Here is a 27,468-nt window from a genome sequence, read left to right as displayed (position 1 = left end):
ATACATATATTGATAAGCGAACATCTTGTTTTTCAATGACAAAGCTTTCTTGCATTATCCAACCTTTTTCCTCTTAAATATTTATTTTGTTGAACTCTGTTAGAAAGTTACTACATGCTGTTTGGGTTTATTAATGCATTTATTTTCAGGGGGTGAAAGTCACTCCTGTTTATTTTCCAACTGATATGCCTTTTCCCATTTGATTTACTGTGCTCATTAATAAGACATTTCTGCATTAGCTGCTTCAGGCACAGCTGTCTGGAATTTTAGTAGGAAAAGGTTAACACGTCATGTCTTAGCCTTAATGTGACATTTGCACACTAAACCTTAAATTGCCAGATTAATATTCCCAACATCAATCAACCAGCCATTTTGGCAATCTGATATACAGTATCATGGTAATAGTCTCTGCAATTCCTAGTGTTATATATTGTGCCGATTTAATGCAAACATTTTCCACTACACCACTCTGCTTTACTTTTATGGGAATTTGCTCAAATTGCCCATTTCTTCAAACCCAAATATTTTGTTTTCAGTAATTTGCGTGGTTTAGCTGCAGCTGAACTTTGTAGAGGCGTCCTTTCACCTGCACCTCCTGGGAAAGGGGACGATGCACAGCTTCTAGATACTCAGCGTGATGACATGTTGGCCAGGAGAACGGGTGCATGCAAGAAGCTCGCAAGACCTAACCAGTTGTCTCCCATGTCCAATGACCAAAATGACCATGACCATCATAAACAGAAGAAGGGTCTAAAGACTGACCTGGATGAAAGGAAACCTGAAACATCACGAGATGAAAGTCAACTACTGTGAGCTTCTTGCCTGCCCTTTTTGTGTGTTTCAAAATGTGTGGTGCTGTCCATGTAATAGCTTGGGGGTGCATGTACAGTAGGTAGTCAGTGTTTCGTACTGAAAGATGTGCTGTATTTTTGTTTTTACTCTATTAACACAGATTTTATTAAATAAAGACGTGGTTTTGCTTGTGTGTGGTGTTTTTTATAAAAATACTCCAGACATTTATTATTTTAGTACTAATCGTTTGTGAGATTGCCAATTCCCTAACATTCGATGAGGGTGATGAACATGTTCTTTGATGCCTAGAGATGTGCACATTTCCTTCAAATATGCTTTGCAGAATTTGTTTCTCATTTCTCAGTCACATTGCTTAAAATGCTTAAACTGTTGCTCATTTTGCTACTTTTCACCAGTTTTGCAAAAATGGCAAAGTAAAGGGCTGTGTGACCAGAGTTGAAGATCATGTAAGTACATTGTACATTAAGTACAAGTACATCAAGATCAGTACTTTGACTTTTAATGCTTAATTTTAAAAAAATAGCCAACATTTCCATGGAAAAGGGCATGATTTGCATACATTGGCGATAATTTCACAGATCTCTATTGACAGCCCTTCAGAATACGCATGGTGTGTGCTTGTATAGTGGAAATATTCAACTTCCTCGGAGTGTAACGTTTAAATACTGTTCCTTCAGGAGTAGGTTACTCTTGAACGCTTCAGCAAGTAAGTACTTGAAAACGCCTATTTCTGGTTTGGAGACCAGCTCTCTGATCAATACAGAAAAACCTGCTGAGGTGAAAGAAGACTTGGGTGGAGATGACGGAAGCACAGAAATGGAAGCAAAAGCACCAGACCCAGAAAAGGATGATATGATGACTAGAAGAATCTCAGTCGGCCAGAAGCAGCCCAGCATAAACGTCATAGGTTACTTCCTCCCAGTTCCCTTTTCCGTGCAGCAGAAAGAGGAGGGGAAACCCCACTTCTCTCCCCAAAAGGAAAAGAAACTGATGAGGTCAGAAAACAATTGTTTAGTTATGTGAAGTTAAATTATAATTATTTGAGTCACATTTTGGTGTCTTTTTTGGGGGTGGGATTTTGCTCCATTGAGCAGTGTCTTCATTTTCTATCGTACACGAGCATAGTGTAAGCGCTAACCTTCATGTTTTACTTGAAGGGAAAACCAGATTTAAAATAGTTTATCTCATTCTGCTTGCTGTATTGGTGCTGGGTTTCCCCCTCTACGAGCCCTGACACTCTAGCAGTCGCTATTCCATAAACGGTAACATGGAAAAATACTATATTGTTGAGTATGCAGGTAATCCTAGTAGCTTTAAGTCAGGGAGGCCGCGTTTCATATAGTGAGTGGTGTCTCTACAAGAGGGATTACTGCAGCGTTACGTTGAGGAGTTGTATTAGGCAGAGAGAGTAAGAACATGTGTAAATTACTTTTATATTTAAGTGTTGCCAGTCTTACTCCTGGAAGATTTTTTTTTTTTTTGTGCTCAAGATTGTACAATACAACATAGCGTTGGTAACTAACTTTGACATTACTCCCTTAGCTCCATCCCACCGAGCTCCATGTCAAATAATCCTCCCCAAACTCTTGCACCCGTCATGTTTGACAATCTTACAAAGCCCTTCCATCAGAATGAAACCGAGGAGCAGATTACTGAACTAAGAGATGATTTGACTTGCCTTCAAACATGTGAATCCGTTCAGAGCAATAGTGCAAAGGTGAACCCCAACTGTACAGGGCTAAATTCCCAACTCCAGAAAACTCTTGAAAGATGTGACCATGAAGTATTGAGGTTAGATCATTTGAATTAATTGGAGTGAATTCTTCATCTTTTTCAGTGTGACACAAGTTAAAATTCCAAATGTGTGCTGGAATATACAAAGCCAACATACTGTACCATTTAGAGTCATGGGTTTAAATTTACATGCGATCTTTCCTATAAAAAAAGAAGTTGGCCAACTGAGTTTTTTATTTAAGCCAAATTACATATATTGATGTGTTTTAGATATTGTAATTTACCTATAAATGTTTTTCTTAAATTTCATGAAGAAAGGGTTTGAGAAATGTAATATAGAAATGAATTGGTGCATTTTCTAGTATATTGAGTCAATTATTTAGATTTACAGCTAAACCCCGTTATAACGCGCCTCGCTATACCGCGAATCGGTTATAACGCGGTCTGAGCATGGCTCCCGAATTGAAAGCCTCCATTTTGCCGGCTTACCTGCATCTCAAATTTTCCAATTTCCCGCCTTACACTCTCCTCTTAAAGCTCATCTCTCTCCTCTTCCTGCTGTCCACGTGCTCATCTCTCTGCCTGTCCCGTCATAGGGTTTTTTTTTTTTTTTTCAAACATTCAATTCAATGCTTTATTGACTACCAGACACAAATAAACATTAATACATTTTGTACAAAACACATGCAGGGATTGAACTCGGGACCTTCTGATACCAATGCATTGCCTCTTACCTCTACACCATAGGCTTGGTGTGACAAGTCAGAACCTATAAATATATTTATCCTCTACAACACAAGGTACATGTCAATGTGAAATGTCAATGTGAAATCTTAAGTCTATATCTAGCTGTCTATGACATCACACAGTTCTGTGGTCTAGTGGAAGAACTTCTTACCACCATATGCAAGGGTCCTGGGTTCAATTCCTGTATGAAATGGTATAATTAACTTTTTTAATAAATTATTATTTTAATTATGTTGTATAATTTATATATATATAATTCTTTATTATTCTTTATTAAATAATAATTATTCATTAATCAATAATGATGTATTAATAATAATTCATTATTAATCATTCTTTATGATTAATTATGTATTATTAATAAGTATGATGATTAATTATTATTAACAGTTAATTAACTAATTAATAATTATTACTAAATACTTAATAATAATTATTAATACTTACTTATTAATGAAACGTATTAATTATTAATAATTAAGTATTAATAATTACTTTATAATTATTACCACCCAATTAGTAATAATAATTATTAATACTTAATTATTAATAACAATTATTAATACTTACTAATTATTAATAATTAGTAAGTATTAATACGTTTCATTAATAAGTAAGTATTAATAATTATTATTAAGTATTTAGTAATAATTATTAATTAGTTAATTAACTGTTAATAATAATTAATCATCATACTTATTAATAATACATAATTAATCATAAAGAATGATTAATAATGAATTATTATTAATACATCATTATTGATTAATGAATAATTATTATTTAATAAAGAATAATAAAGAATTATATATTTATAAATTATACAACATAATTAAAATAATAATTTATTAAAAAAGTTAATTATACCATTTCATACAGGAATTGAACCCAAGACCCTTGCATATGGTGGTAAGAAGTTCTTCCACTAGACCACAGAACTGTGTGATGTCATAGACAGCTAGAAATAGACTTAAGATTTCACATTCACATTTCACATTGACATGTATCTTGTGTTGTAGAGGATAAATATATTTATAGGTTCTGTCTTGTAACACCAAGCCTATGGTGTAGAGGTAAGAGGCAATGCATTGGTATCAGAAGGTCCCGAGTTCAATCCCTGCATGTGTTTTGTACAAAATGTATTAATGTTTATTTGTGTCTGTGTCTGGTAGTCAATAAAGCATTGAATTGAATGTTTGAAAAAAACAATGGCATACGACGGCAAGAGAGCAGAGAGATATGAGCACGTGGACAGCAGGAAGAGGAGCGCACTGGTAAGGCGGCAAAATGGAGATTTAAATCTGTAATGAGGAAGCTCCAGAGCTGATGCTGGTGAAATTTTAACGCGACCCCGGTTGTAACGCGGTCTTTGGGTTGTGGACCCCAAGGACCGCGTTATAACGGGGTTTAGCTGTATACACATACGGTATGCTCGCTTTACATCAGAACCCTTCAATGACTCAGGACATCATCCTTTTAGCTCTGGAGTGGCTAACTCCAGTCTTCAAGGGCCCCAACAGGTTGTTAACTGAGAATGTTCTGAAGCAGGGTTATCCTTAAAACCTGACCTGTTAATGGCCCTTGAGGGCTGCAGTTGGCCACGCCTGAGCTAGGTTCTTTTCTGTCTTCCTGGCGCCTGCCTACCTTTTTTTGTTTAATTACACTGGCGACACACTTTATTCGAGCTCGGCTAGTCCCACGAATTCGGGTATACCCGGGTGTATTGAGGTTTGTGACTGTTTTCTGCCCGAGTGCATTGGGTTATTTTCCAAGCAGGGATTGAAGCATTTTATTCCCGCTGGCTGCAATACTGCACAGTATATATATATATACTGCATTACAATTCATGAATTTATGCCATCTGGTAGACACGCGAAGCATTGCAGCCTATTAAATCCTAATCATTATCATTTAACAGATCAGCCGCCCGTCAGCCAGGCATGAACCCAGGCTGGGAAGGCAAACGCAACGGGGCTTGTCAGAGGTGAGGAGCGGCGCATTCCAGGTATCTGCCAGGTACATACTGGGTATTTGCTCGAATAAAGTGTGTCGGTGCAGTATAATTTATTTATTTTTTCTCCCCCTGTCTCTGTCTTCCTTCCTTCCACCCTCCCTCTATATACCCTTCCTAAAAGTAAACCCGTTGCACCGATAGTGCTAGGTTTGCCATTGTGATTTTCTAATGCGGAACAATTTATATTGAGGGTTCCAATATTTAAGGTTTCTTTGATCTTCGAGTAGCAGTTGTTTAGAGACTCTTGAAAACCGTTGCATGTCTTATTGTATTCTGCACAAGGCCTTCTGTGTTAAGGATTTTGGACGGGACATAAAATGTCTATAGCAATAAGGGAATATCAATATTTGTGTACAATTGGATATAGAGGAATTGAATTTGGAAATTAAGCTGGTATCGGTAAGACCATCGTTGTTGAGTTACAATAAATGCCTGACACATACAAAATACCCCAATATACAGTGTTCATGTTTTTAATAATTGCAATAATCTGCGCAGTTGATTATTTAATATTTTGACAATGCTCATTTTCTATTTGGTCTTGTAGATTCAGCCCAAGAGCTGCTCTGTCTGATGACGCAGAGTAAGTGGTTTCCTGTGCTTGGAGAGTTCTTATAACCAACTAGTGCATGTGTCCATGATCTATTAATAGTCCTTACACAGCTAGTTCACCTTTGAGATGTGCTGCATTCTTGACCTGTAATTGCCTATGGGAAACTAAGCCATTTTAATTGTGACTTACACCTCCATTTTTACTTAAGAGGAACGTTGAGCATGAGACTAATCAGTACTTGTTGCCAAATGTCTTGCTATTTCTTGCTTGCTTTTTTTCATCCCCTTTCTTTTATTCTTAAAATGCAAAGCACAACAAGCCAAAGGAAAAAAATGTAGTAATTTTAGAGGTTACGGCATGTAATTATATTTAAGGGTACTATACAGTTTAACACCAAAACTGTAAAACCTAAACCGGGAGAGGTAAGGGTTGATTTCATACGCAGTGTTGGGCTTTCCCACAGTCTTTGACTGTATCAAGTGGGATGTTGTGATCGTCCAATATACAGTAGAATTCATTTTCCCTTCCAACAATGCCTATCCCTACTCCTGGTTATACACAGTCCAACATGAGAAGTAGATCAGTCCACTGTTTAATTCTTTCATTATCTACATCATGTGCGAAATGGCGTGCCTCTGCAGAAAGGTTTTCCAATGTTTTGCTTTGTATTTTCAGTTTCTTCTTTTGCTGGGCACTTTGCGGCTGTCTGACACCCTGTACTTTACAGCAGGCTGTTCGAGATCTTCTTTCAAATCTGCGCTGCTTGAATTACTAATGTATATAAACAGAGGGGGGGGGGGGAAAGTGTGTGTGTCTGTGGGCACACCGGGACTTAAACAAAATTGCAAAAAGTTTATTACAAAGGTTAATGTTTCGGCTCTCCAAGGAGGCATTTTTAAGGTTCCTTGGAGAGCCGAAACGCTGACCTTCGTAATAAACTTTTTAGCAAATTTGCATAAGTCCTGATGTGCCTGCTATTACTGTACTCTCTATTAGACCCAATTTCTTGGCAGCTAAAGCACCCGGGTAGTACACCATTTTTAGTCGAGTGCCACTATAATCAATGATCTATACATGTGTAAATATATATATTATATATAATGTGTAAATATATATATTATATATAATATATATATATATATATATTATATATAATATATATATATATATATATATTAATATATATATTAATATATATATATATATATAGTGCAGAATAAATGAGTTCTTCAGTATTAGGTGATACCTTTTTTATTGGACTAACAATTTATGTCATATTTATGACATAAATTGTTAGTCCAATAAAAAAGGTATCACCTAATACTGAAGAACTCATTTATTCTGCACTATCGCAACTGGACTAACACGGCTACTTTCTGCTTTATATATATATATATATATATATATATATATACACACACACAGTGGTTGACAAATCACCAAAAAATCTATTCGCCACACAAGAAAATCTACTCGCCACCTAGTACCAAACGTGTGCTGCTTGGGCCAATATTTACTCGCCGGGGGTTAAATCCACTCGCCCGGGGCGAGCAAATGTATAGGTTTGTCGAACACTGTATATATATATATATATATATATATATATATATATAGTTTTGAAATTGCTAGCGTCACCCCTATGAACCCTGTTGATTTATTTATATACATATACACTGTATACACACACACACACACCTCCCCCTATGTGCTATTTTTCATTTTTTTACTTGGCAAGCTCTAAACGGTTTCAGGGATGAATTAAAATGGTCATCAAGCATTGCCATAGAAACCACACAAGTCAGACAGAGATACAAATATCATTAACTCCTTGGTACAGAAATTTGTGAAGATCAAGACTGCTTGGAGGGGATCAAGGCTACATTAGTAAATGGACGTGAATATAAATGTATTCTGGGAGGGAATTTTTGTAAGTAAGTCTTTAAAGACACTTTGTGAAACCAACAGCACACTAAGCTTAATTGATTGCCTATCCATAATCTTCCTGACTCACTGGGATCTTATTCAGATGCCTTCCCTGTGTTGAAAATTATGCTGAAAGCCCGTAAATAAAATGACCATTTGTTGATGGAAGAACCCAATCCATCTGTACTTTATATAAACATATTCACAAATATAAGTCCTTCCGAATGAAATGTTAGGAAAAAGTGTTCTCTGGCAGTAGCATCATATCAAATGGGCACATAAACATACAAATAGAAAGGACCTTAGATCATAAAAAACAAAGGAGATAAGGCAATTTGAAAAGTTTATATTCAACACAACCTCTTGTTTGGCCTTTTGATGTGCAAGACCAAAAAGAACGGATTTGTATGTATTTTGATATGGAAGTAAAACAACGCCAGTCCTCAAGCCCCCTCCCGCCCTCCAACAGGTCAGGTCCTCGACTAAGGCCGCGATTATAGTGAGCACGTTGCAAACAAAATGCAGGAACGCTATGAGGCCGCCCATAGTGCGCGCACGCGGTAAAGAGCAACCACGCAACAGATTTTTGAAAATACACATTTTTGTCTTTTCGCGCGCCGTGCGTCACGTGAGCTGTTTAGCCAATGAGGGTGAACAAGTTTCGTGACATCGCAGGCACGCACTATAATCCGCACTATAATCCAGACCTAAGCTTCTGATTGAGCCAACTGTGCTGAAGCAGGGATATCCTAAAAGCCTGTCGGGGAGGGGGGGGGGGGTTGTGGGGCTTGAGGACTGAAGTTGAAGTATGTTAGATCAAAATCAAATAGGCCTTTCTGCATGCCACCATACTCTGCGTGGTAGTCAAAGCCAGAACATTCAAAAATAAATACTCGCCCTAAAGTACTTTGTATGGCATATTGGCAAATACGTGTACAACTTACCAAATACTGTGCTAAGTAGCAGGTAGTGGGGCTCTGTTCTGTGCAATACTACAGGTGTTTAAGCCACAATCCCTACTGAAAAGAAAGCAAAAAACTACTGTAAAAATAGTGTTTTATTGGAACTCAACACAACAGAGGACACACCGTTCACTAGATTCCAATAGAAAAATACTCAATCAATTTTTTAGGTGATGCCTAATTGCCCAGAGATGGCAATGGGTGCAACCTATGTACTCAAAATGTAGACACAAATAAATGAATACAGGCATACCCCGCATTAACGTACGCAATGGGACCGGAGCATGTATGTAAAGCGAAAATGTGCTTAAAGTGAAGCACTACCTTTTTTTCCCACTTATTGATGCATGTACTGTACTGCAATCATCATATACGTGCATAACTGATGTAAATAAGGCATTTGTAACAGGCTCTATAGTCTCCCTGCTTGCGCACACCTTTGGTACAGGTAGGGAGCCGGTATTGCTGTTCAGGACGTGCTGACAGGCGCATGCGTGAGCTGCCGTTTGCCTGTTGGGCGATATGTACTTACTCGCGAGTGTACTTAAAGTGAGTGTCCTTAAACCGGGGTATGCCTGTAACTAACAAGGTTAGCGAATCATCAAAAGAAAGTGCATTTACTTGGTGCACTCCTAGGCTAATTTACATTTTTTAATTTACATTTTACATGTAATGACTACATTAAGTGAATAAAAAATACAAATATTAAAACAACACATGGTGCTGCTGTCTCTATCGTAGTTTACTGCAAGAAATATGTCTCTATTTTAGTGAAAAGATGGTGGATTGTCTGCGGGGGGCGCTGGGTTTACAGAGGCCCCGCGCGCTTCCCAAAGGCACTTAGATTGCCGGCGCGTGCAAAGCGCTTCTGTAGGCAGGGTTTTTTTTCAGGTGGGTGTGGCCATGACTAAGGGGTGTGGCCATAACGCCGGTTCAGCCCTCAGTTCATTCTATCCACGGTGAAACCCACAAGATCCAAGCTCTATCCCTAAAGGTCTCCCTCTCCCCACATCTTTTATTTATTTTAAGCAATAAGTGTGTGTGTGTGTGTGTGTGTCACTGTATGTGTGTGTGCTCCCATTGGTTATCATTACCTGGTATGTGGTTGGTTGATACGGATCCAGTCTCTGGCTCCCTGGCGCACCATGTGACGCGTTGCCGCACGGGAACACAGTCCTGTTGTAGCCCCTGATGGCTGACGCGTCACAGTACGCAGTGAGCCAGGGAGCGAGGAGGGACTGGGGACAGCTAGGGAGGAGGTAAGGGGCTGGTGGGAGGCACGGGCGCCGCCGGCTGCATTGGGAACCTAGCCTAAGTGTGTGGGTGTGGGTGTGGGTGTGGGTGTGTGTGTGTGAGAGGCAAGGATACTGCCTGTGGGAGAGTGTGAGAGAAACCAGCGGCTAATAAAACACATGGGGAAAAGAGAGGGGGGAACATGAAGTATTGGAACAGTGCAGAGGAATGGAGAGGGGAAACTAAGAGGGTAAGAGACACGAGACAAAGAGAAACACGTATAGATGAGAGGGAATGGAGGGTCATACAGTTGCGGAATTCCCATTAGGCCCGATAGCCCCAGGCTTAGGGTGGCAAAATTTTGGAGCGGAATAGATCGTCCCTTGTCGTCTGCGCACACGCGGCTGGCAACGTGATGTCACACGGTGTCGCGTTACCATGGCAATGGGAAGCGTGGTGTCAAATTATGCTGGAGGAGGAGGGCGGCATCAGGTAAGTGCCTAAGGGCAGCATCTTTTTTTTAAATCCGCCACTGGGGTCATAGGAAGTTTTTCTTTCAATTACTTGAAATATACACTGAAAACACATTACAAAAGGCATAGAAATTGTTGCAATAAAACGTTTACATGGAATGGGAAAATGTGACGCACCCAAGCATCTTTCAGGAGGAGGAATTAAAATGGTTAACCGTGTGTTTTCGCGCCAGAAGACCCTTTGTGTAGGTAGGTGCATTATTTACCTACACTTATTACTACTGTTATTAGGAGAGAATACACTGGCCAGAAGCCATCCCAACCGTTGGTTCGGCCCTAAATGACTCTGGGGCGCCCTGCACTCATAAGTAAGGCATAGAGGTTCAGCACAAGTATATAGGGCTGGTGCAAGGGAATTCGGCACCTAGGCAAATCTTCAGCCTTTCACGCTGAAGCCTTGAATTTTTGGCCCTTTATTTTTGGTGTTATACCCATGTACTCTCTGCCCCTCTCCCCATTCTCTCACCCCCCCTCCCCATTCTCTCACCCCCCCTCCCCATTCTTTCTCATCCCTCTCCTCCTTTCTCACTGGAATAGCACGTTTGGCTGCGTCAAAATTGCCACCCATTGTCCACCACCAGAACTACAGTACTCGCCGCAGTTCGTTTCGCTGCCTTGCGTCATCTTCAAATGGGCTCAGATCTGCCCCGCCGCAGGGCATCTCATGCAGCCGCCGCTCCGACAGCATTTTCAGCTGGAAAATTTGCGGTTGGAGTGGCGGCCAGGTGAGGGGCCTGCAGCTGGGGAGATCGGAGGACATTTAAAGATGGCGATGGCGCTCGCGGCCAAACGTCCTACACCGCTCAACCCCCCCCCCATACGTCTCACCTCTTCCTCCTCTCACCTCCACTCCTCTTACGCCCACCTCCTCTCACACCCACCTCCTCTTACACCCACCTCCTCTCACCCCCTCCCCTCTCACACCCCCTCCGCCTATCTCTCACCCCCTTCTCTTTCACCCCCCATCTTCCTCTGACACCACCCCTTCTTCCGCTCATCCTCTCTCTCCCTTCTCCCCCCTCACCCTCACCCTCTCCCTCCCCCCTCATCCTCTCCCTCCCCCCCTCATCCTCTCCCTCCCCCCTCATCCTCTCCCTCCCCCCCTCATCCTCTCTCTCCCTCCCCCCCATATCCTCTCTCACCCCCTCTTCCCACAGTTAAAATTCCTTACCTGACTGCAATCGAGCGGTGAGGTCAATCGGAATTTGGCACATCTTGGTAAAACCGCTGGGGAAGGCTCTGCCGCAGCCAACCACACATTTCCTCCTCTGCCGCCGCTGCCTTCCGCCGCCTGAAATTCCCTGTTGCAAGTTGGCACTGAATAACGTTCAGAAGGGTCGCAAGTCAAACCTTCTAAATGAGGTTTCACACATTGTCACACTTCAAGACAGCCCAGTACCTGGGATGTCGATTTTAATTTCAAAAGCCCCTTATTGATGGTTTTCAGTGTGCTCTGGTGAATATGGAGCGGCATTGGAAAAAGCACATGCTGGTTTGGCTGTCTGGGAATTCCTGTGGTGCAAGAGCGGCGGTCCTTAGCTGGTCCCATAATAAAGGGCATCCCAGAGGACGGCCCAAGATATAACGAAGTGATTGTCTTTTGAGAACGGAGGTAGTCCATGTCAGAAAAGAGGTGGGAAGCCAACATTGGAGATTGATCGGGCAGACTAAATACTGAATGCTAATAGCAAGGGACATTAGGTTATTATTGATCATTTATGAAAGAAAAGAGGAAACACTTAAAAAAAAATTATACTAACAACTTTGATTACATTTTGTCGTCTTCTAGGTAACACATTTTGTCTTAGGATGCTACATTTTACAGTGGTGTTTTCATGGTTCTTGTCCCTTTGAGATTGCCTAAAACCAATACACCAATAAATACATCTTGTGTGGACCCAGTCCCAAATGATTTATCAAGTGTTAAAAGTAAAGACAGTTGAGTTTAAGGTGACACATCAATGTGTCTGATTATTGCTTTGCTTTGTCTGCCATCTATTTACAGTCATGTGAAAAAGAAAGTACACCCTCTTTGAATTTCATGGTTTTACATATCAGGACATAATAACATTCATCTGTTCCTTAGCAGGTCTAAAAATTAGGTAAATACAACCTCAGATGAACAACAATACATGACATATTACCCCGTGTCATGATTTATTTAACAAAATAAAGCCAAAATGGAGAAGCTATGTGTGAAAAACTAAGTACACACTTACTGTTTCCAGAGGAATTAAGATGCTAAGTAGCAGACAGGTGCTGCTAATCAAATGTGGAAAGTGGCTAAAGCGCTCAAATGCAGGTGCAATGAATAAAATAAGCCAAACCACTAAACCAGGGTACTAATAAGAATAATATAGTACTTAATGTGCAAATCTACAACAGAATGTCTGTAAAAGAAAAGAATCAAGGTGTTGCAATGGCCCAGTCAAAGTTCAGACCTCAACCCGATTGAAATGCTGTGGCTGGACCTTAAGAGAGCTGTGCATAAACAAATGCCCACAAACCTCAATGAACTGAAGCAACGTTGTAAAGAAGAGTGGGCCAAAATTCCTCCACAACAATGTGAGAGACTGATAAAGTCATACAGAAAACGATTACTTAACGTTATTGCTGCTAAAGGTAGTTCTACAGCGATTGAATCATACGGTGTACTTATTTTTTCACACATGGCTTCTCCATTTTGGCTTTATTTTTGTTAAATAAATCATGACACGGTGTAATATGTCATGTGTTGTTGTTCATCTGAGGTTGTATTTACTTAATTTTAAGTCCTGCTAAGGAACAGATGATTGTTACGTCCTGATATGTAAAACCATGGAATTCAAAGAGGGTGTACTTTCTTTTTCACACGACTGTGTATGTATAAAAATTACTACTGTCATTTAGCTATTATATTTGTGGTCCTATTTAAGTGCAGCGGTTTACTACATTTCTTTTGTGGACCAGTAAACTATATTAATGATTAAGGACCAGTACCTTAAACAAATCCCCTTAGCATGTACTAACTGTTTTCCAGACTCGGACAGCGCCTAGAAGATACACACAACTCGTCGTTATCAGTATATTATTGAGACCCCTATTTACTACACTGCTATTCCATAAGAAACTGCCCGTGCCGGGAGACACTACCATCCATTGAGGGGAATGGGCCTGAAGAGTTCTTCCAGTGCCAGATGTGTTTTGGAATAGCACCGCTTGGCAAATATGGTTCTACAGCCCAAGCAGAACTAAAACTACTGTAGTTGCATGATGCGAAGTAATGGAACAAGTCAAATAATTTTTCAAGAGAGCAGGACAAAGCAAAGGTCTTGGCAGCCAGATGCTCATACAACACATTGCAGGGGCTACCAGGGCTTGATATCTTTCTAAAGGAGTCCAAATTCCATGTACTCCCTTATCTTACTTTATGTTGCAGTGCTTTGTAGTCTACACAATGGGATTTGCCACTGTAGTTGGCTTGATTTTCAGCATTTGCTTTGCCTCTCATACTGCAGCTGTGTATGTTTACGGTTTTGTTTTTGTATCCTAAAATGAATGCAAGAAGTTGAGATGACTGACTTCAGTTGCTCATTTATAGCCATCTCCAGTAATTATCCACTTCTGCACCACCAACTTTTAAATGTTTGATTCATAAAGCAATCTGCTTAGCATTTATCTTTTGCCACCTATATGTACTGTGTACAACGGGGTCATTTATCTGCACCCCGCTATGGCAGTGCATTGCCGCGCAATGTTTTGTGGCCTCATCAGCACTGAAAGGTCTACAAATGTTAACCAAATAGATTAGAAGAACAAGTAGGCAACTTCAGGAGAACGTTGATATCCTCGTGCACATAGCATGATATATGGCTGCCTTCATAAAAAGCTGCACATCTCCTGTGAGCCGTCTTAACCAATTCATATACTCTAGCTGCCTTTTAATGGAAGATATCCTTATGAATTGGCTTATCCTCTAACAACCAATTGCAGAGACACTGGCCCATATTCACTAAGGGGGTGCTACACTTTAGCACGCCTTAACTTAGACATGCTCGAATTTTAGCACCCTTTCGTGGATATGGGGCTGTGAAAGCTACATGTCGTCCATATGTTTCATGAGAGATGGCACCTACAATTATTGCAAGTGGTAATATATCACAGTATGTTTCTTAGTTTAGATAAGCATTATAAGTTGCTAAATATGTGTGAATGCAATTTGTATTCTTTAGACACCCATGTCTTTCAACGAACATATATTTTACAGATTTTCAGGTACAGTGTCCTTGTTTAAACAGTTTAATAAATGCGTTTATTATCTGTTCCTTAAAGCAGGAGACCATATCTTAGTTTCTCTTCTGTGCTTGCAAGAAGACTATATACATTTGCTGAGTGATCTCATGCGTTCTGCTTGGTAAAGGAGTTTATCCTGCATTGGCAGACTATATCAATAGTGTCTGCCAGCATAAACATGTATGACAGTTTCATGCAATGTGAAATTGTACATTAGTTATGACGTTATTTATGCAGGTGTGTGTCTTACTCTCTGGTGGTACATAGTTGGAAATATTTCACTTTGGGATAAAACAAAGCCAAGCTTTTCTGCACAGATGTGTCCAGGATCATTGCCTGTGTATACCGTACAATGTTTTTGTTGCAGTTTTAATACTGATTCGCAGTGGAAGCCAAGACTCCTACAGTATGTCATTGCATTCTTCAGCATTGGATATTTGTCGTGTACTGTAGGTGGCATTGAGCATGAAAAATGTTATGGGTGACCATCTCCGATGAATAGTAATATTTTTTTTTTTATGTAGTACTTTAGCTCTACATTCATAATACACTGAGGTACTTTAATGGATGAATTTAACCAACCAACTTGTGCGTTGAAGACCAGCATCTTAACCAACACAAAACAAAACACCATGTTCTGCAGTCATATTATTATGAACTCTGTATATTGGTGATGTAAAGTATGGTGATTTGGGAAAGCATTGAATTTATCTTTACTTAAAAATAATAATACATTCTCTGTCTTACTAACTAACTATTTTGCTTTTAATGAAGCTTGGAGTGGCTTCCCCCCCCCCCCCATCCGCCCCCCCCCCCCCTCAAACAAAATCTGGTGGATTTTCCTTCCTATGCAAAGTTGAGTACCATTTTGAAAGCCTTCAACTCTACATGTGCTTCTACTGTGCCCACTAGTTGTTTGGAAAATCGGGTCCCAAATGTTTCTCCTCTCCATATGTATCCTGCAAAAAGATGTGACTATTTTTTTCCTGATCTTGTGAAACAAAAACACAAATTTATTTAAACTACTAAATCATCTTCGCTGATACAATATGGAAGAGCCAATATACATGCTTGTGGGGAAATAACCACCCAGTGTTCGCCACCAAGATCACACGCAGGAACTTGGGTGGCGCAAAGCAATGATGGTTACTATTGCCATCTCAATTCTAATACTTCTGTGGTCACCTGAATGTGTAAGCAAATATCCATCTAGCCTTCCTTAAAGGCCATGGCTGGGGATCAAGGCACTGATAGCTTTGAAATACTGCACTTGTGTTTCATGGTTAATATGTCTTGTGGGGCATTTGCATGTCTCAGACTGGTCTGCAAACCTGTCTTTCCCCATTTTTGCATAGCAAACAGTGCTTTCACTGCAGTCATGGATTTTGGGTATTGACATGCAAATGAGCACAGTTATTACCCAGAAGCACTGTTTGCTAAGCGATAATTTGAAAGATAGGGTTGCAGACCTCTCTGAGACATGCAAATGCACCACAAGTGGTATTTTTTATTTACTGTTGACTATACGGTGGAGGGTTTGTCACTTTTTTTTTTACCCACCATAACTTTTCTAATGTGTGGTTAACATGGACATGTGCTTTCTTACAATCTCTTCTAAACTAAAAACAGCATGAGAGTTTTCTTGTCTCTTAGCACCATCCTGTGGCCAATGTCTAGAAGAAAAGTACCAGAGAACAAAATCAAAGCTGTAGTTAAATGTTGTACTATTGTTTACTATGCAGGAGTATAAGCATGTGTGACATGAGGTATGAAGAAGAGGCAAGTATGCTGCCCCACAGCAGGGTTCACCATGAGCTCCTGCAGAGCGTCAACGACCAACTCAAGGAAGAAGATGACACGTGGCAGGATGTAAGTTATTCCATGGTTTGTTCATATGTGAACCATTCTAACTTTCTCCTGTTTTGGGCCACAAAACCACGGCACAACACAAGCAAGTCTGCATTGCAAACTGTTGAACTCCCTTTTTTTTTTTTAGGTCATCTGCCAACAGGTTGTATTCTGAACACCTTCTTTTGAAGACATTACCTGTATTAGAAATTCTACAATGCAGATGGTCTATAATAGATACTAACTTCATTATTATTTTAGCATTTTGTGCATTAAGTGAGTTGCAGCAGAAGTGGTGCAGAGTTTAGAGACTTGGGAGCTTTGTTCTCATGAATATATATACGTTGCGCCTGTGATTTACCTTCCCAATCGTTTGTGAGCCGCAGTTGAATTGATTTTTGCCTAGTTATTTCTTCTGACATCTAGTGTTGGGAAATACACATTTTGCTTCCAGACAAATACAGTTCTGGCTAATCAAGAAGCAGAGAGATAATGGAAGGATGCAGCCATGCCATAGCTGCTGTATTCTGAGATCAAATGGTGCATTACGCCCCAAAAATGTTAGAAGAAAACAAAATCAAATGTTCTGTGTTTCTTTATAGTCTTCATTACAAAAAATAGTTGCAATTATTCACTTTTTTTTTGTTGCCGCTTACAAATAAGAGTGGTCTGTTTAAACCCTAGTAAGATTTATGTACATCATGATTCTCAAGTGTATCATGTTTTTCCATTACTGTACTTTCTCATCAACATGAGGCTAAACGCCAAGACCATTTATGTGCATATTGATTTCTTTTCTTAAACCCCAACATTGAAGGACCTAGCGCGGTGGAAGACTCGCAGAAGAAGTGCTTCACAGGACCTGATAAAAAAAGAGCAAGAGAGGAAAAAGATGGAGAGGTTACTTAGTGGAGAGAGCGACCTGTCGGAACGCAGGAAAAGCATCAAAACTTACAAGGAAATTGTGGAAGAAAAGTAGGTTGCATGTTTATTAATGTATTCCTTTTGCTCCAAAGGGTGCCTGTAATGCAGAACAAACTGTCCCTTCTATAATCGTAACATTGTCTTACTATAAGTTAGACCATGTTTAATGTGGTCATGATAAACATACATAAAGTTTGACCGTAACATTTAACTTATTGATGAACACATTCTTTTTAATGGTTAATAGGAAATCTGCAGCTAAGGTTTTGGTTTTGTCAAACATGGTTTTATTTAGAATTCAGTTCAAGTTTTGTGTAGTTGCTTCGTTTTATATATTGAGGTAAATATCGCTGGATTTGCAAAGGTTTTACTACAGGGCAGCTATTGTACATTTTCAAGAAATGTTGTGTTTGAAGCAGTTGCACTTGGAACTGCCACTGCAGTCTGATTTCACCGTTTTTTTCTCCCCCGCTCAAAAAGAGAACGTCGAGAGAAAGAACTGCACGAGGCCTACAAAAATGCCAAGTCTAAAGAGGAGGCGGAGAAGATCTTGCAGAAATACATTGAAAGGTTTACAATAAGTGAAGCTGTTCTTGAGCGCTTAGTGATGCCAAACATTCTGGAAAGAAGCCATTCAATGGAGCCAAGCCTATTATCCTCTTCAGAGGACCCAAACCCGCTGAAATACCTGAGGCAGGAGTCTTTACCAGCTCCAAAGTACACTGCCACAGTGGAAGCAACCATTGTCCCCAACAGTGAATCTGTTCCGAAGGTTCCAGCAGGTCGCACGTCACCAAGCAAAAATGTTGTCTCAAAGGCAGTGCCTATGCTGACCCCCAAGCCTTACTCCCAGCCCAAAAACACACAGCATGTCTTCAAGGCGTTCAAGGTAAGATCAGTGGTCAAAATGAGATGGCACAAGCGGGTACGGGGTATTCCAGCTCTTCAGTACCATTACTTTGTTACACACTTAATGTCCCACTTTTAATAAAAAGTGAACTAAGTTTATTTAAAGAAACCTCTGTTTCAACAGTTGAAATTATACTTACAGACGGTCCTCGGTTATCCAACAGAATCCGTTCTGGAAGTAGCGTTGTATAGTGAAACCACTGTAAAGTGAGTCCCATGTTAATCAGTGGCGGTGAGCGTTGGATAACGCATTCAGGCGTCGGATAGCGCATTCCGACGTCGAAAACCCGCCCATAGGGTTGCATTGTAAAGCGTTGGATTTGCCATTCGCTGTAAAGTGAAAAGTTGGATAGCGAGGACTACCTGTAATTCAATCAGAGAATCTAATTTCATATCATGAACAAACAGAAAGCAACTTAAAGCAGCAATCTCCCTTACCCAAATGTTTATTTACTTTTTATTTTTTTTCAGGGCTGAACCATTCTATTATCTCCTGTGTCCCCCCAGTTCCTACGCCATTTACCTTTTTATGTGATGGTTTTTCTGGTCCCTTTTTGGGAAATCAATATAACTGTCATACGTGCCTCACTCCAATGGGCCAATAGGAAGCCGTAATGTCACCAGAGCGTGACATTGTAACTTTATATTGGGTGGTCATTTTTCATTTGACTTTTAGGTCTGGGGAATTCCCCGTTTCCGATTCTGTAAACAAAATAAATTCTAATAATGGGGGGACTTCTGCTTTGAATGTGCATCACGAGACACCAAATAATTGACCATTTTAATTAATCTCTTGATTAGTTAATCAAAAATGGAGTATCTGCATACTGCACTTTCAGCACAATTGATCATTTTTGCATTGGCATATTCTAAATATTTGATCTGGGTCCTTTAGGTAGATGGAAAAATTAGCATGAATGGAGAAACCTTCAATGGGTTGGAAGAGCAAAAGGAAAAAGGATGTGGAAACCTGACATTTGCACCCTCGTTAACCAGCTCTCAGAGGTTTGAGGGTGTAGCCAGAGTAGACACCCCCATTGAAGTGTTGAAGCAAGATGATGCTTGCATTGAGCTCAATTTCACAAAATCAAACTTACCGAATTCATACAAGGAACTAAAGGTAAGAATGCTGTCCGTGTTACCACTGGGATGAAAGCTTAAACTTGTTTAGATTTACATTTTTCTCCCAAAACATTGATACACATTTGAACATGACATACTAAACACCTCCCTAATATTCCTGTAATCCTCCCTGCCCGGCTGCTAGGGAGTTTATATCGGACAGTCTCTGCTATTGGTTTACTCGGGGTGTTCCCTTATCAGGGTGCTGGGTCTGTCCAGCTGGGTGTTGATGTAGAAAGGATGGGCGCTAGGAACTTTATAGTTATGAACAAGGTGGTCTTTATTTACTGTACATCTCATAGAATACATGTTCTTCCCCAGATGTGTTACTGTGGTCCTGGAGTGGCACATTCTTTGGCTATACATAACTATACATCCTAAGAGCTACCCGTACCTCTCTCTGCTAGAAAGGTATTGACCTCTGTATTTTGTCCTGCCCGTCCCATTTGTAGCGCTTCAGCGCTTCAGTGCTGGGGGGGCAAGGGTGGATTCTCTTAAGTGTACCCCAGTCATTATTCCCTCGGGATGCTCACCAAGTGAATGAGTCAAGGGGCTCCAATATTTCTCCAGGCTAGTCCCAGGGCTACAATTTGGGAAACCCATAGGGGCACAAGCCTCCAATATGGGAACCTGTACTTCTCTGCTTCCTTCATACTTGAGCGCCTATCTTCAAAGGGCAATTCCCTACCTACAAAACAAGTAAAGGGACACATACCCTGCTCTATCAATTTACATGATCTATTTATTATACGAGATAAAAACAACACAGTGTGGGAGATTAGAGACTCACACTAGGTCTCCTATCTTGCACTCAAGGTACATACTGAAAAGGATTATTACTGACACAGTAGTCACAAGAATGTGAGTATTCTTAAACTTAAAGGAGGACATAACCTATAGGTATATTGTTAATAAGCACCAAGCTATACAGGCATACCCCGCATTAACGTACACAGTGAGTCCAGAGCATGTATGTAAAGCGAAAATGTACTTAAAGTGAAGCACTACCTTTTTCCCACTTATCAATGCTGCGGTACAGGTAGGGAGACGGTATTGCTGTTCAGGACGTGCTGACAGGCGCATGCGCGAGCTGCTGTTTGCCTATTGGGCGAGGGGAATCAGCACGTCACTACTACGGCGGTCTGTAGGGCAGAATAACTGTCTGTACTCGCGAAGCGAGCGCACGGACAAAGGGGTATGGGGCTATTGAAAATTTGTCCTTACGCGCAAGTGTACTTAAAGCGACTTTTATTACACATGAACAACGACGCAAGTTATTATTATTTACAGTGCATTAAAAATCCCCATGGAAGCAGCTCTAATATTCTTTTGGACATATGACATCGTTTCAATAGTGTCCTTTCATTACTGGAAATGGATATTCATATGTCCGGAATATATATTTCCTGCATAGTGTATGTCTATATTATGTGGTAGGTACTACTAGGGTGAAGGTAAAAAAATTAAATAAAATTTTTTTTTTTTTTTTTTTTTTAAAGGCAGGAAAGCTTTGGGTAAATCTCCTTTAAAAGGTGTGTTTTTATGGAACTTTTACATGTATATATGGTACAGTAGGGGAATCTGATCATGTGGTAGAGAAATCCAGAGTTAGGATGCAGCGCGGGACAAGTCTGGGAGGCAGCAGCGAGAGGAAGTAATGAGAGGTGGATAGACCGATCAGTGAGCAGAGAGAGTAGGCTGTGTGGGAGAGTACTTGGAAATAAGGTCAGAGATATAGAGGTTAGCAGTGTTGTGTAGCTTTGCAGGTGAGCACAAGTGTATTGAACTGGACTCTTTGTACTGATTTGCATAGTGGGGCAGCGGAAGGAAAAGGCGGTGGGTGAAGTGAATGAGCCTGGCAGCAGCATCTAGACTGGTCTGGAGAGCGCAGGGCGGGGATGCAACTAGAAGCAGGTTGCAATAATCACATGTGTGAATAAAAAATGTGAAGGATTGTTCAGTGAGGAACGGGAGTATTTTGGCAATACTGCAGAGGTGGGCACGACAGGATCTGGCGAGGTACTGAATGTGCAGGGTGAAGGAGAGGGAGGAAAGTGGAGTGTATTATTGCGCGTGAGAAATCTGGTACAGGTGTACAGGTAGGAGGCAAAAAGATCCATTCTGTTTTTTACATGTCAAGTCCCGAAATTGATGGCTAAACCCATGCTGAGCAACTTTCCCCCCACTTGCACACACTATCCATTGTCTCCCCTCCTCACCTTTTTAGATAATAAGCTCCCGGGGTCAGGGGCCTCCGTCCTTGTGTTTGCCTTAACATATAGGTACTTTTTTTGTTATACGGTGTTATTGGCCTCGCACCCACATTGTACTGTGCTGCAGAATAAGATATTTATTTTAAATCCGGTATCCATAGGTATTTTATATTGGTATCACTTTTATGTTGCACTCTTCTTGCTTAGGGTTTCCCTGGAGAGACGAATCACACAACCAAGGTGGATGAAATAGATTCTGCTGTCAATACCGAAAGGATCCACTCAGCGCCGGCAGGACCAGGAGGTTAGTATACCATTAGACGCCATTTTCTTACAGGATTTTGTGCTGCAAATGATTTGTCATCAAGAGTGTAATGGATCTGGTTTAGAAACAAACATTTCTCTCGTACAGTTTTCAGTCATTTTCAGCAATGCCATAAATTATTATTTATTACATATCTAGGAAGTGATTATATATTTATTTGGTTATACACTGTGCTAATAGAGGAGCATATGTTCTCTAGAGTGTAAGCTCTTCTGAGCAGGGCCCTGTTGTATCGTTTGGCGACTTTTTGTCCGTATTTGGTATGTCATGCTGTATATGTAATTTATATCACGCTGTACCCCCTTTGTACCACACTACGGAATATGTTGGAGCTTTACAAATATACGATGATATGTTCTCCAGTGTAATCATTTTTTACTTTGGCAATATAGTTATTCCATATCTTGTTATCCTTTTATTTTAGGTGATGAGCAGCCTCGGGATGTAACCCAGGGTATGTCTGCTGTGACCAGTTTGGCGTTCACCCCGTGTATCCCTCTGAAGGAATCTGCTGTGAATGGAAAGGATTCTGAGGAAGAGATGAAATTGGAGGCCAAAGCATTGATCATGCATTGGGTAAAGCCATTTGGATATTTATAAACTAGGATCATAGAAATAAGCATGGAATAAAGTATTGAAGACTCACAGTTTGTGGTCTGTATGTATTATAGTTCTGTAAATGCCAAATGGAATATCTCTGCATTTATCTGCAGTAACCCTTAAATCATGGCGTAACCTTATACAACCAAACAGTATTGATGTGTTCCCACATGGGGAATGGCTATTGTTGAGAAACAAGCTGTAATGGGTTAATGTTTTTGTGTTATGTTCTAGCCAGAAAATGACATTAATTTAAAAAAATTGAATGATCTAAACGTGCATTGAATTTTTTTTATTTTTTTTTGCATATGCTGTTTAAACTGGGACATTAATACCATACTTCCACTTAATATCCTTTTAACCTAAACAAATAGTACTGTTTTAAATAAATGACACGTTTTTGTGTGTGTGTGTGTGTGTGTATATATATATATATATATATATATGTATATATATATATATACATAAAAATGAGAGAGAGAGATACACATACACATACGCCTATATATGGCTGTTACATGGGACCGTATAGTTGGCATGGTCTGAAGGCTGTAATAAAATCTTACAAATTTTCATATGTGGCCAAAGTGTTTTGTTTTCGGTTGTTTGAAATGAGTATTAATTTCAGTGAGAACAACCGTACAGTTGCTATTTTAAATTTTTGGGGGGGGTTTCCAAACATTCTTGTAGTCTCTGGATTCAGATGTCAAGGAACAAAACGAAAGTGTCCTGCCTCAATTATTTAAGAAAGCCCATGAAAACGGTCAAGAGACATCCCAGAGAGCTCACTTTGGTGAGTACAATGTAACCTGTTTTCTCTGTTATTGTATTAGCGTACTGTTTAGTAGAGCTGAGATTTGGGGGATGTACCAGTCATTGCCATCCAGTGCTGATGAAACCTGGGACGATTCAATGACTTTACATACATTGTGAAATAGGGTAATGCTTTCCTTTCTAAATCACTAGTACATTGTACAGTAGAAATGCTCCGGTTGCTGGAGGGCCCTGTGGATCCTGTTTGTATATGGGTTCCCCTCCCCCCTCTGATTTGGTTTTTATTATAATATAGCATTGACTACATAAGTCAGAATACAGGAAAATAGAGATACTGCCACCAAGCCTGTCCAGAATAAAATGTACCTACCACCAGTAGAGTGGTTGTTTTGCACTAAGGAGCAGTGAGGAGGAATCCAGCAGGTGTTTCTGGGATCCAGCAGGTGTTTCTGGGATCCAGCAGGTGTTTCTGGGATCCAGCAGGTGTTTCTGGGAGTGGAAATATCAATGAACTCCCTGATGCAGCAAACCTTTGTAGTTTTAAGGTTGGCCAAAAGTCAGGTGGAAGGTGATGCTTTATTATTGACCACTTTTTCACATCCATCATTTAAGTTTCACCTTTAAGCCGTAGCCTTCAATGTGATAGGAATGTATACAAGAAAGCCTGGCGACTATTATTTTGATCTGAATAGCTGACCACTTACCCTCCCCCACAAAAAATGGATGAATGTTTACTAATCACTCGCTGATTTTTTTTCTTCTCGTAATTAAAATCCCTTCCTAATAAATAAATAAACCTGCTGAGCAAAGAAAAATGTTTCTGATATGCGGTTCCCTGTTACCCCAAACTGATGGGGGTCTAAGGCTGAGTCCCCGCTGGCGCTGAGCGGGCGGCGCTTGGCGCGGTTACTTGTATATATATATATATATATATATATATGTATGTGTTCCGGCTCACGCGATGCGCGGGCACACACGCTCAGCGCTTTTGCAAATACAAATTTTAAACTTTCCCTCTTGCTCAGATAGCCCGCAATTGTGCCCCCCCTCCTCCCACCCGCGCAAGTTGCAGGACACCCGGCGCTCTTGCTCTAAGCATGAGCGCGCTCAGTGCCAGCGGGGACTCGGCCTTAGGCCTCCTCATGCAAAGTTTCCTCTTCCCTGTCTACCATTTATCCCACTGTTTAGTTATTACAATGGACAGGAAGAAAATGAAGGGACAAATGTTACAAGAAAAGAGAAAATAAAGACATAAGTTATCATATATTTAAAAAAAAAACATATTTGTGTTGGACAGATATATAATCCAAGAAACTTCCAGCAGAAAAAGCATTTGCTATACAGTATATATATAAACATATACTGTACAAAGGGCATATTGGTCAAATGGTCATTTTTTACCTCAAAATGTTGTCTTTTTTGCCTTTATGTCAGCCTGGTATATTTTGTATTATCTTTTATATTGGTATGAAGGTTTTTGTACTTGTTTTGTATTCTCTCCAACTATTTGGCGTTTTTTGCATATGTGTATATACTGTATACTATATACAGTGTATAGCGAAGACTCTTTCTGCTGTAAGTATTTTGGATAGTATTAATGTCTAATACAAATCTGATCTTTTATATGATGACTTGTCTTTATTTTTTCTTGTGACACACGTCCCTTCATTTTCTTATTGAGATTTATTAGTGACAGAGGGGGAATGTCATTAATTATTCTTTAACTACAGTAAATAATTACGACCCCTACTTGATCCATAGTGTGTAATGCTAGTGCGTATATTTCTCTTGTTGTGTTATAATGGGAAGATCTTATTTATAAGTGTGGATGACACTAGAAGATTTTGATTCTGCATATTGCAAGAAAGTCTGACAATCCCAGTGAAGAATAATTATTTGACACAGAATTAAATAAGTCCCTAAAAAGCAGGCACTTTGAAAGCTTATTGTTTAGTTAAATAGGTCAGTAATAAAACTATTTCAGCAGGGCGATGTTATGTCTTTTTAATAATGCTGAGCATTATGCGATTTTGCTTTATAAAGCCTTGTGACCAACTTTGTTTATGCAGAATTTTTTTTCCCTTTGCCCTACATCTCAGAGTCGTCAAAACGTGTCCAACTAAATATTACGCTTAAGACGCGGAATGCCTGGCGACGCTCCCAGTTTTTTTTGCAGTCAGGTAACCGAAGTCTCGGTTAGCTGCACCTTCTCTTCTTGTGCACAGTATCTGGTAGTTGGTGTGGGGCATACAAATGATCACTGGTATTACACTTTCTATCTACTTTTGGATATGTCACTTGCTTACACTATGGAAAGGCACTAGGTTTGTAGAGATGAAAACTACTTTATTCACTGCCAAGAAGAAGCCAAATGGACAAGAAGTAACAATCGGAGGGTGTAATGTTAAAATTATTGCTACTATTTAAATGCTATTTATGCTTGATCTTGGTTTTTTTAATCTGTTGTAAAGTTTAATGTTTTATTTTCTATTCTTTGTCACATTTATTAGAATTTATTTAAAGATGGACCAGCACTGCTATTTTGTTCCTAGTTGAGTCGTAATGTCTCCCAGAAAGTTTAGAGGACGCTTCCCAACTGTACTACTGTATATTTACTATAATTTACTGTAGAAGAATATCACGTTGGTTTGAACCCAATTAAGCCTAACCCTTTCCCACCACATGTGGGTTTTGTCTTGAGCACTTCAGAAAGTTCAGCAAAATCCCATATTATTTCAGTGTTTAAGCCTTCAGCAGCTGCTGTGCATTTTCAGAGCGCAAGAACTAAATGAGCTTAACCTCCGATTACAAAAAGCATTTCCTACTGTGGCACAGCATGACCAGGGAGGCAGCGAGGGACCCTCCCCCTCCTGTTTCCCTCCCCTTGCTAACCAATACCCACATATAACAGACAAGTAACGACAGACTCGGTTTGGAGGTATAAAAAGCAGCGGCTTTGTTTATTAAACAATAATAGAGTAACTGCTAGTCCCTGCCAGAGTGCTCGCTTAATGGGTTAAGTGAAGGTGGTAAGCCAGGCCTTGGCCTGCTGCCCCCGTAGCTAGCCGAGCCCCCATGAGCCGGCTATTGTCGCGAGTGGGTTCCTGGGAGTCACGTTCAGTTGACGCTGCCCACTTACGATTACCCCAAGATTTTATCATCCCTGAGCCCTGTCTGGCAAGGACAAGCACTTACCCCCCCAAACTGCTGCCACCAACGGGTCTATTTAACCCTCTTAAACTAGGCCCGTACCGCCAAACCCGCTAAGACCCTCTTCAACTCGTTGTTGAACAAATCTGCTCCAATCTCTGATAAATGTACGCCGTCATCCCTAAATAGGCCGACTATTTTAAAATTGAAATCAGAGTGGCTTATCCGCCACCCCCTGCACTGCGTCACAAATTTTCCCACCATTTTGTTCAACTTTACGCTCGGTCTACTGCACCCGGGGCACGCGCGCCCCCCAAACTGCCCTGCAGACTGTGTCTGACCAGATGATCTGAATTCCCAGCCAAAGGGCGAGGATGCAAGCCAGGTTTTGCTTTATCGCATCGACCAGCACGAAGTAGCATCGCTTGGCCAGGTCGTTGCCCCCGGCGTGAAGAATAAGGATCCATGGTGCTCTTCTATCTCTGGCCATCACTATTAGCCATGGGAGCAATTTCACCCACCGCAGCCCCCTACCTCCCCACCATAACACCTTCGCATGCTCCGTGCTCTACCCGAGGTTTCCCCCGTATGGGCGTTCGAGGGCTCGCTTCTCTGCCCAGTGTATGAGTGAGTCCTCGATGATCCATGCGTCTGCGGAATCTGCGAAGGCATAAGGGTGGTGGAGGTTTATTCCAATAAAAGCTATTCCCCTGTTAACTTGGGCCTGATGTAAGAATCTATTCGATTTCCAACGTCCTATCTTCTGTATCGCAGCTACTGGATAGCCTTGCGCGTAATTCTTCCGTGGCCGTCCTGATC

General features: G+C 40.5%; 1 protein-coding gene across 5 annotated transcripts in view; it reads left to right on the top strand.

Annotated features, from left to right (window-relative positions):
• Positions 1-27,468, top strand: part of LIMCH1 (LIM and calponin homology domains 1) — a 283,557-nt gene that overhangs the window by 222,322 nt on the left and 33,767 nt on the right. For all 5 annotated transcript variants that reach the window (XM_075567302.1, XM_075567284.1, XM_075567275.1 and 2 more), the window contains 11 exons: positions 537-809; positions 1,491-1,808; positions 2,356-2,604; positions 5,856-5,891; positions 16,527-16,653; positions 17,450-17,607; positions 18,037-18,445; positions 19,361-19,585; positions 22,008-22,104; positions 22,550-22,701; positions 23,416-23,518. In XM_075567302.1, coding sequence (XP_075423417.1) covers positions 537-809; positions 1,491-1,808; positions 2,356-2,604; positions 5,856-5,891; positions 16,527-16,653; positions 17,450-17,607; positions 18,037-18,445; positions 19,361-19,585; positions 22,008-22,104; positions 22,550-22,701; positions 23,416-23,518 — 2,147 coding nt within the window. The remainder of the gene's footprint in view (positions 1-536; positions 810-1,490; positions 1,809-2,355; positions 2,605-5,855; positions 5,892-16,526; positions 16,654-17,449; positions 17,608-18,036; positions 18,446-19,360; positions 19,586-22,007; positions 22,105-22,549; positions 22,702-23,415; positions 23,519-27,468) is intronic.

This window comes from Ascaphus truei, chromosome 1 (genome assembly GCF_040206685.1).
Source record: "Ascaphus truei isolate aAscTru1 chromosome 1, aAscTru1.hap1, whole genome shotgun sequence".
Taxonomy (NCBI): Eukaryota; Metazoa; Chordata; class Amphibia; order Anura; family Ascaphidae; genus Ascaphus; species Ascaphus truei.
Note: the sequence above shows the minus strand (reverse complement) of the source record. Positions and strands in the feature narration are given on the sequence as shown.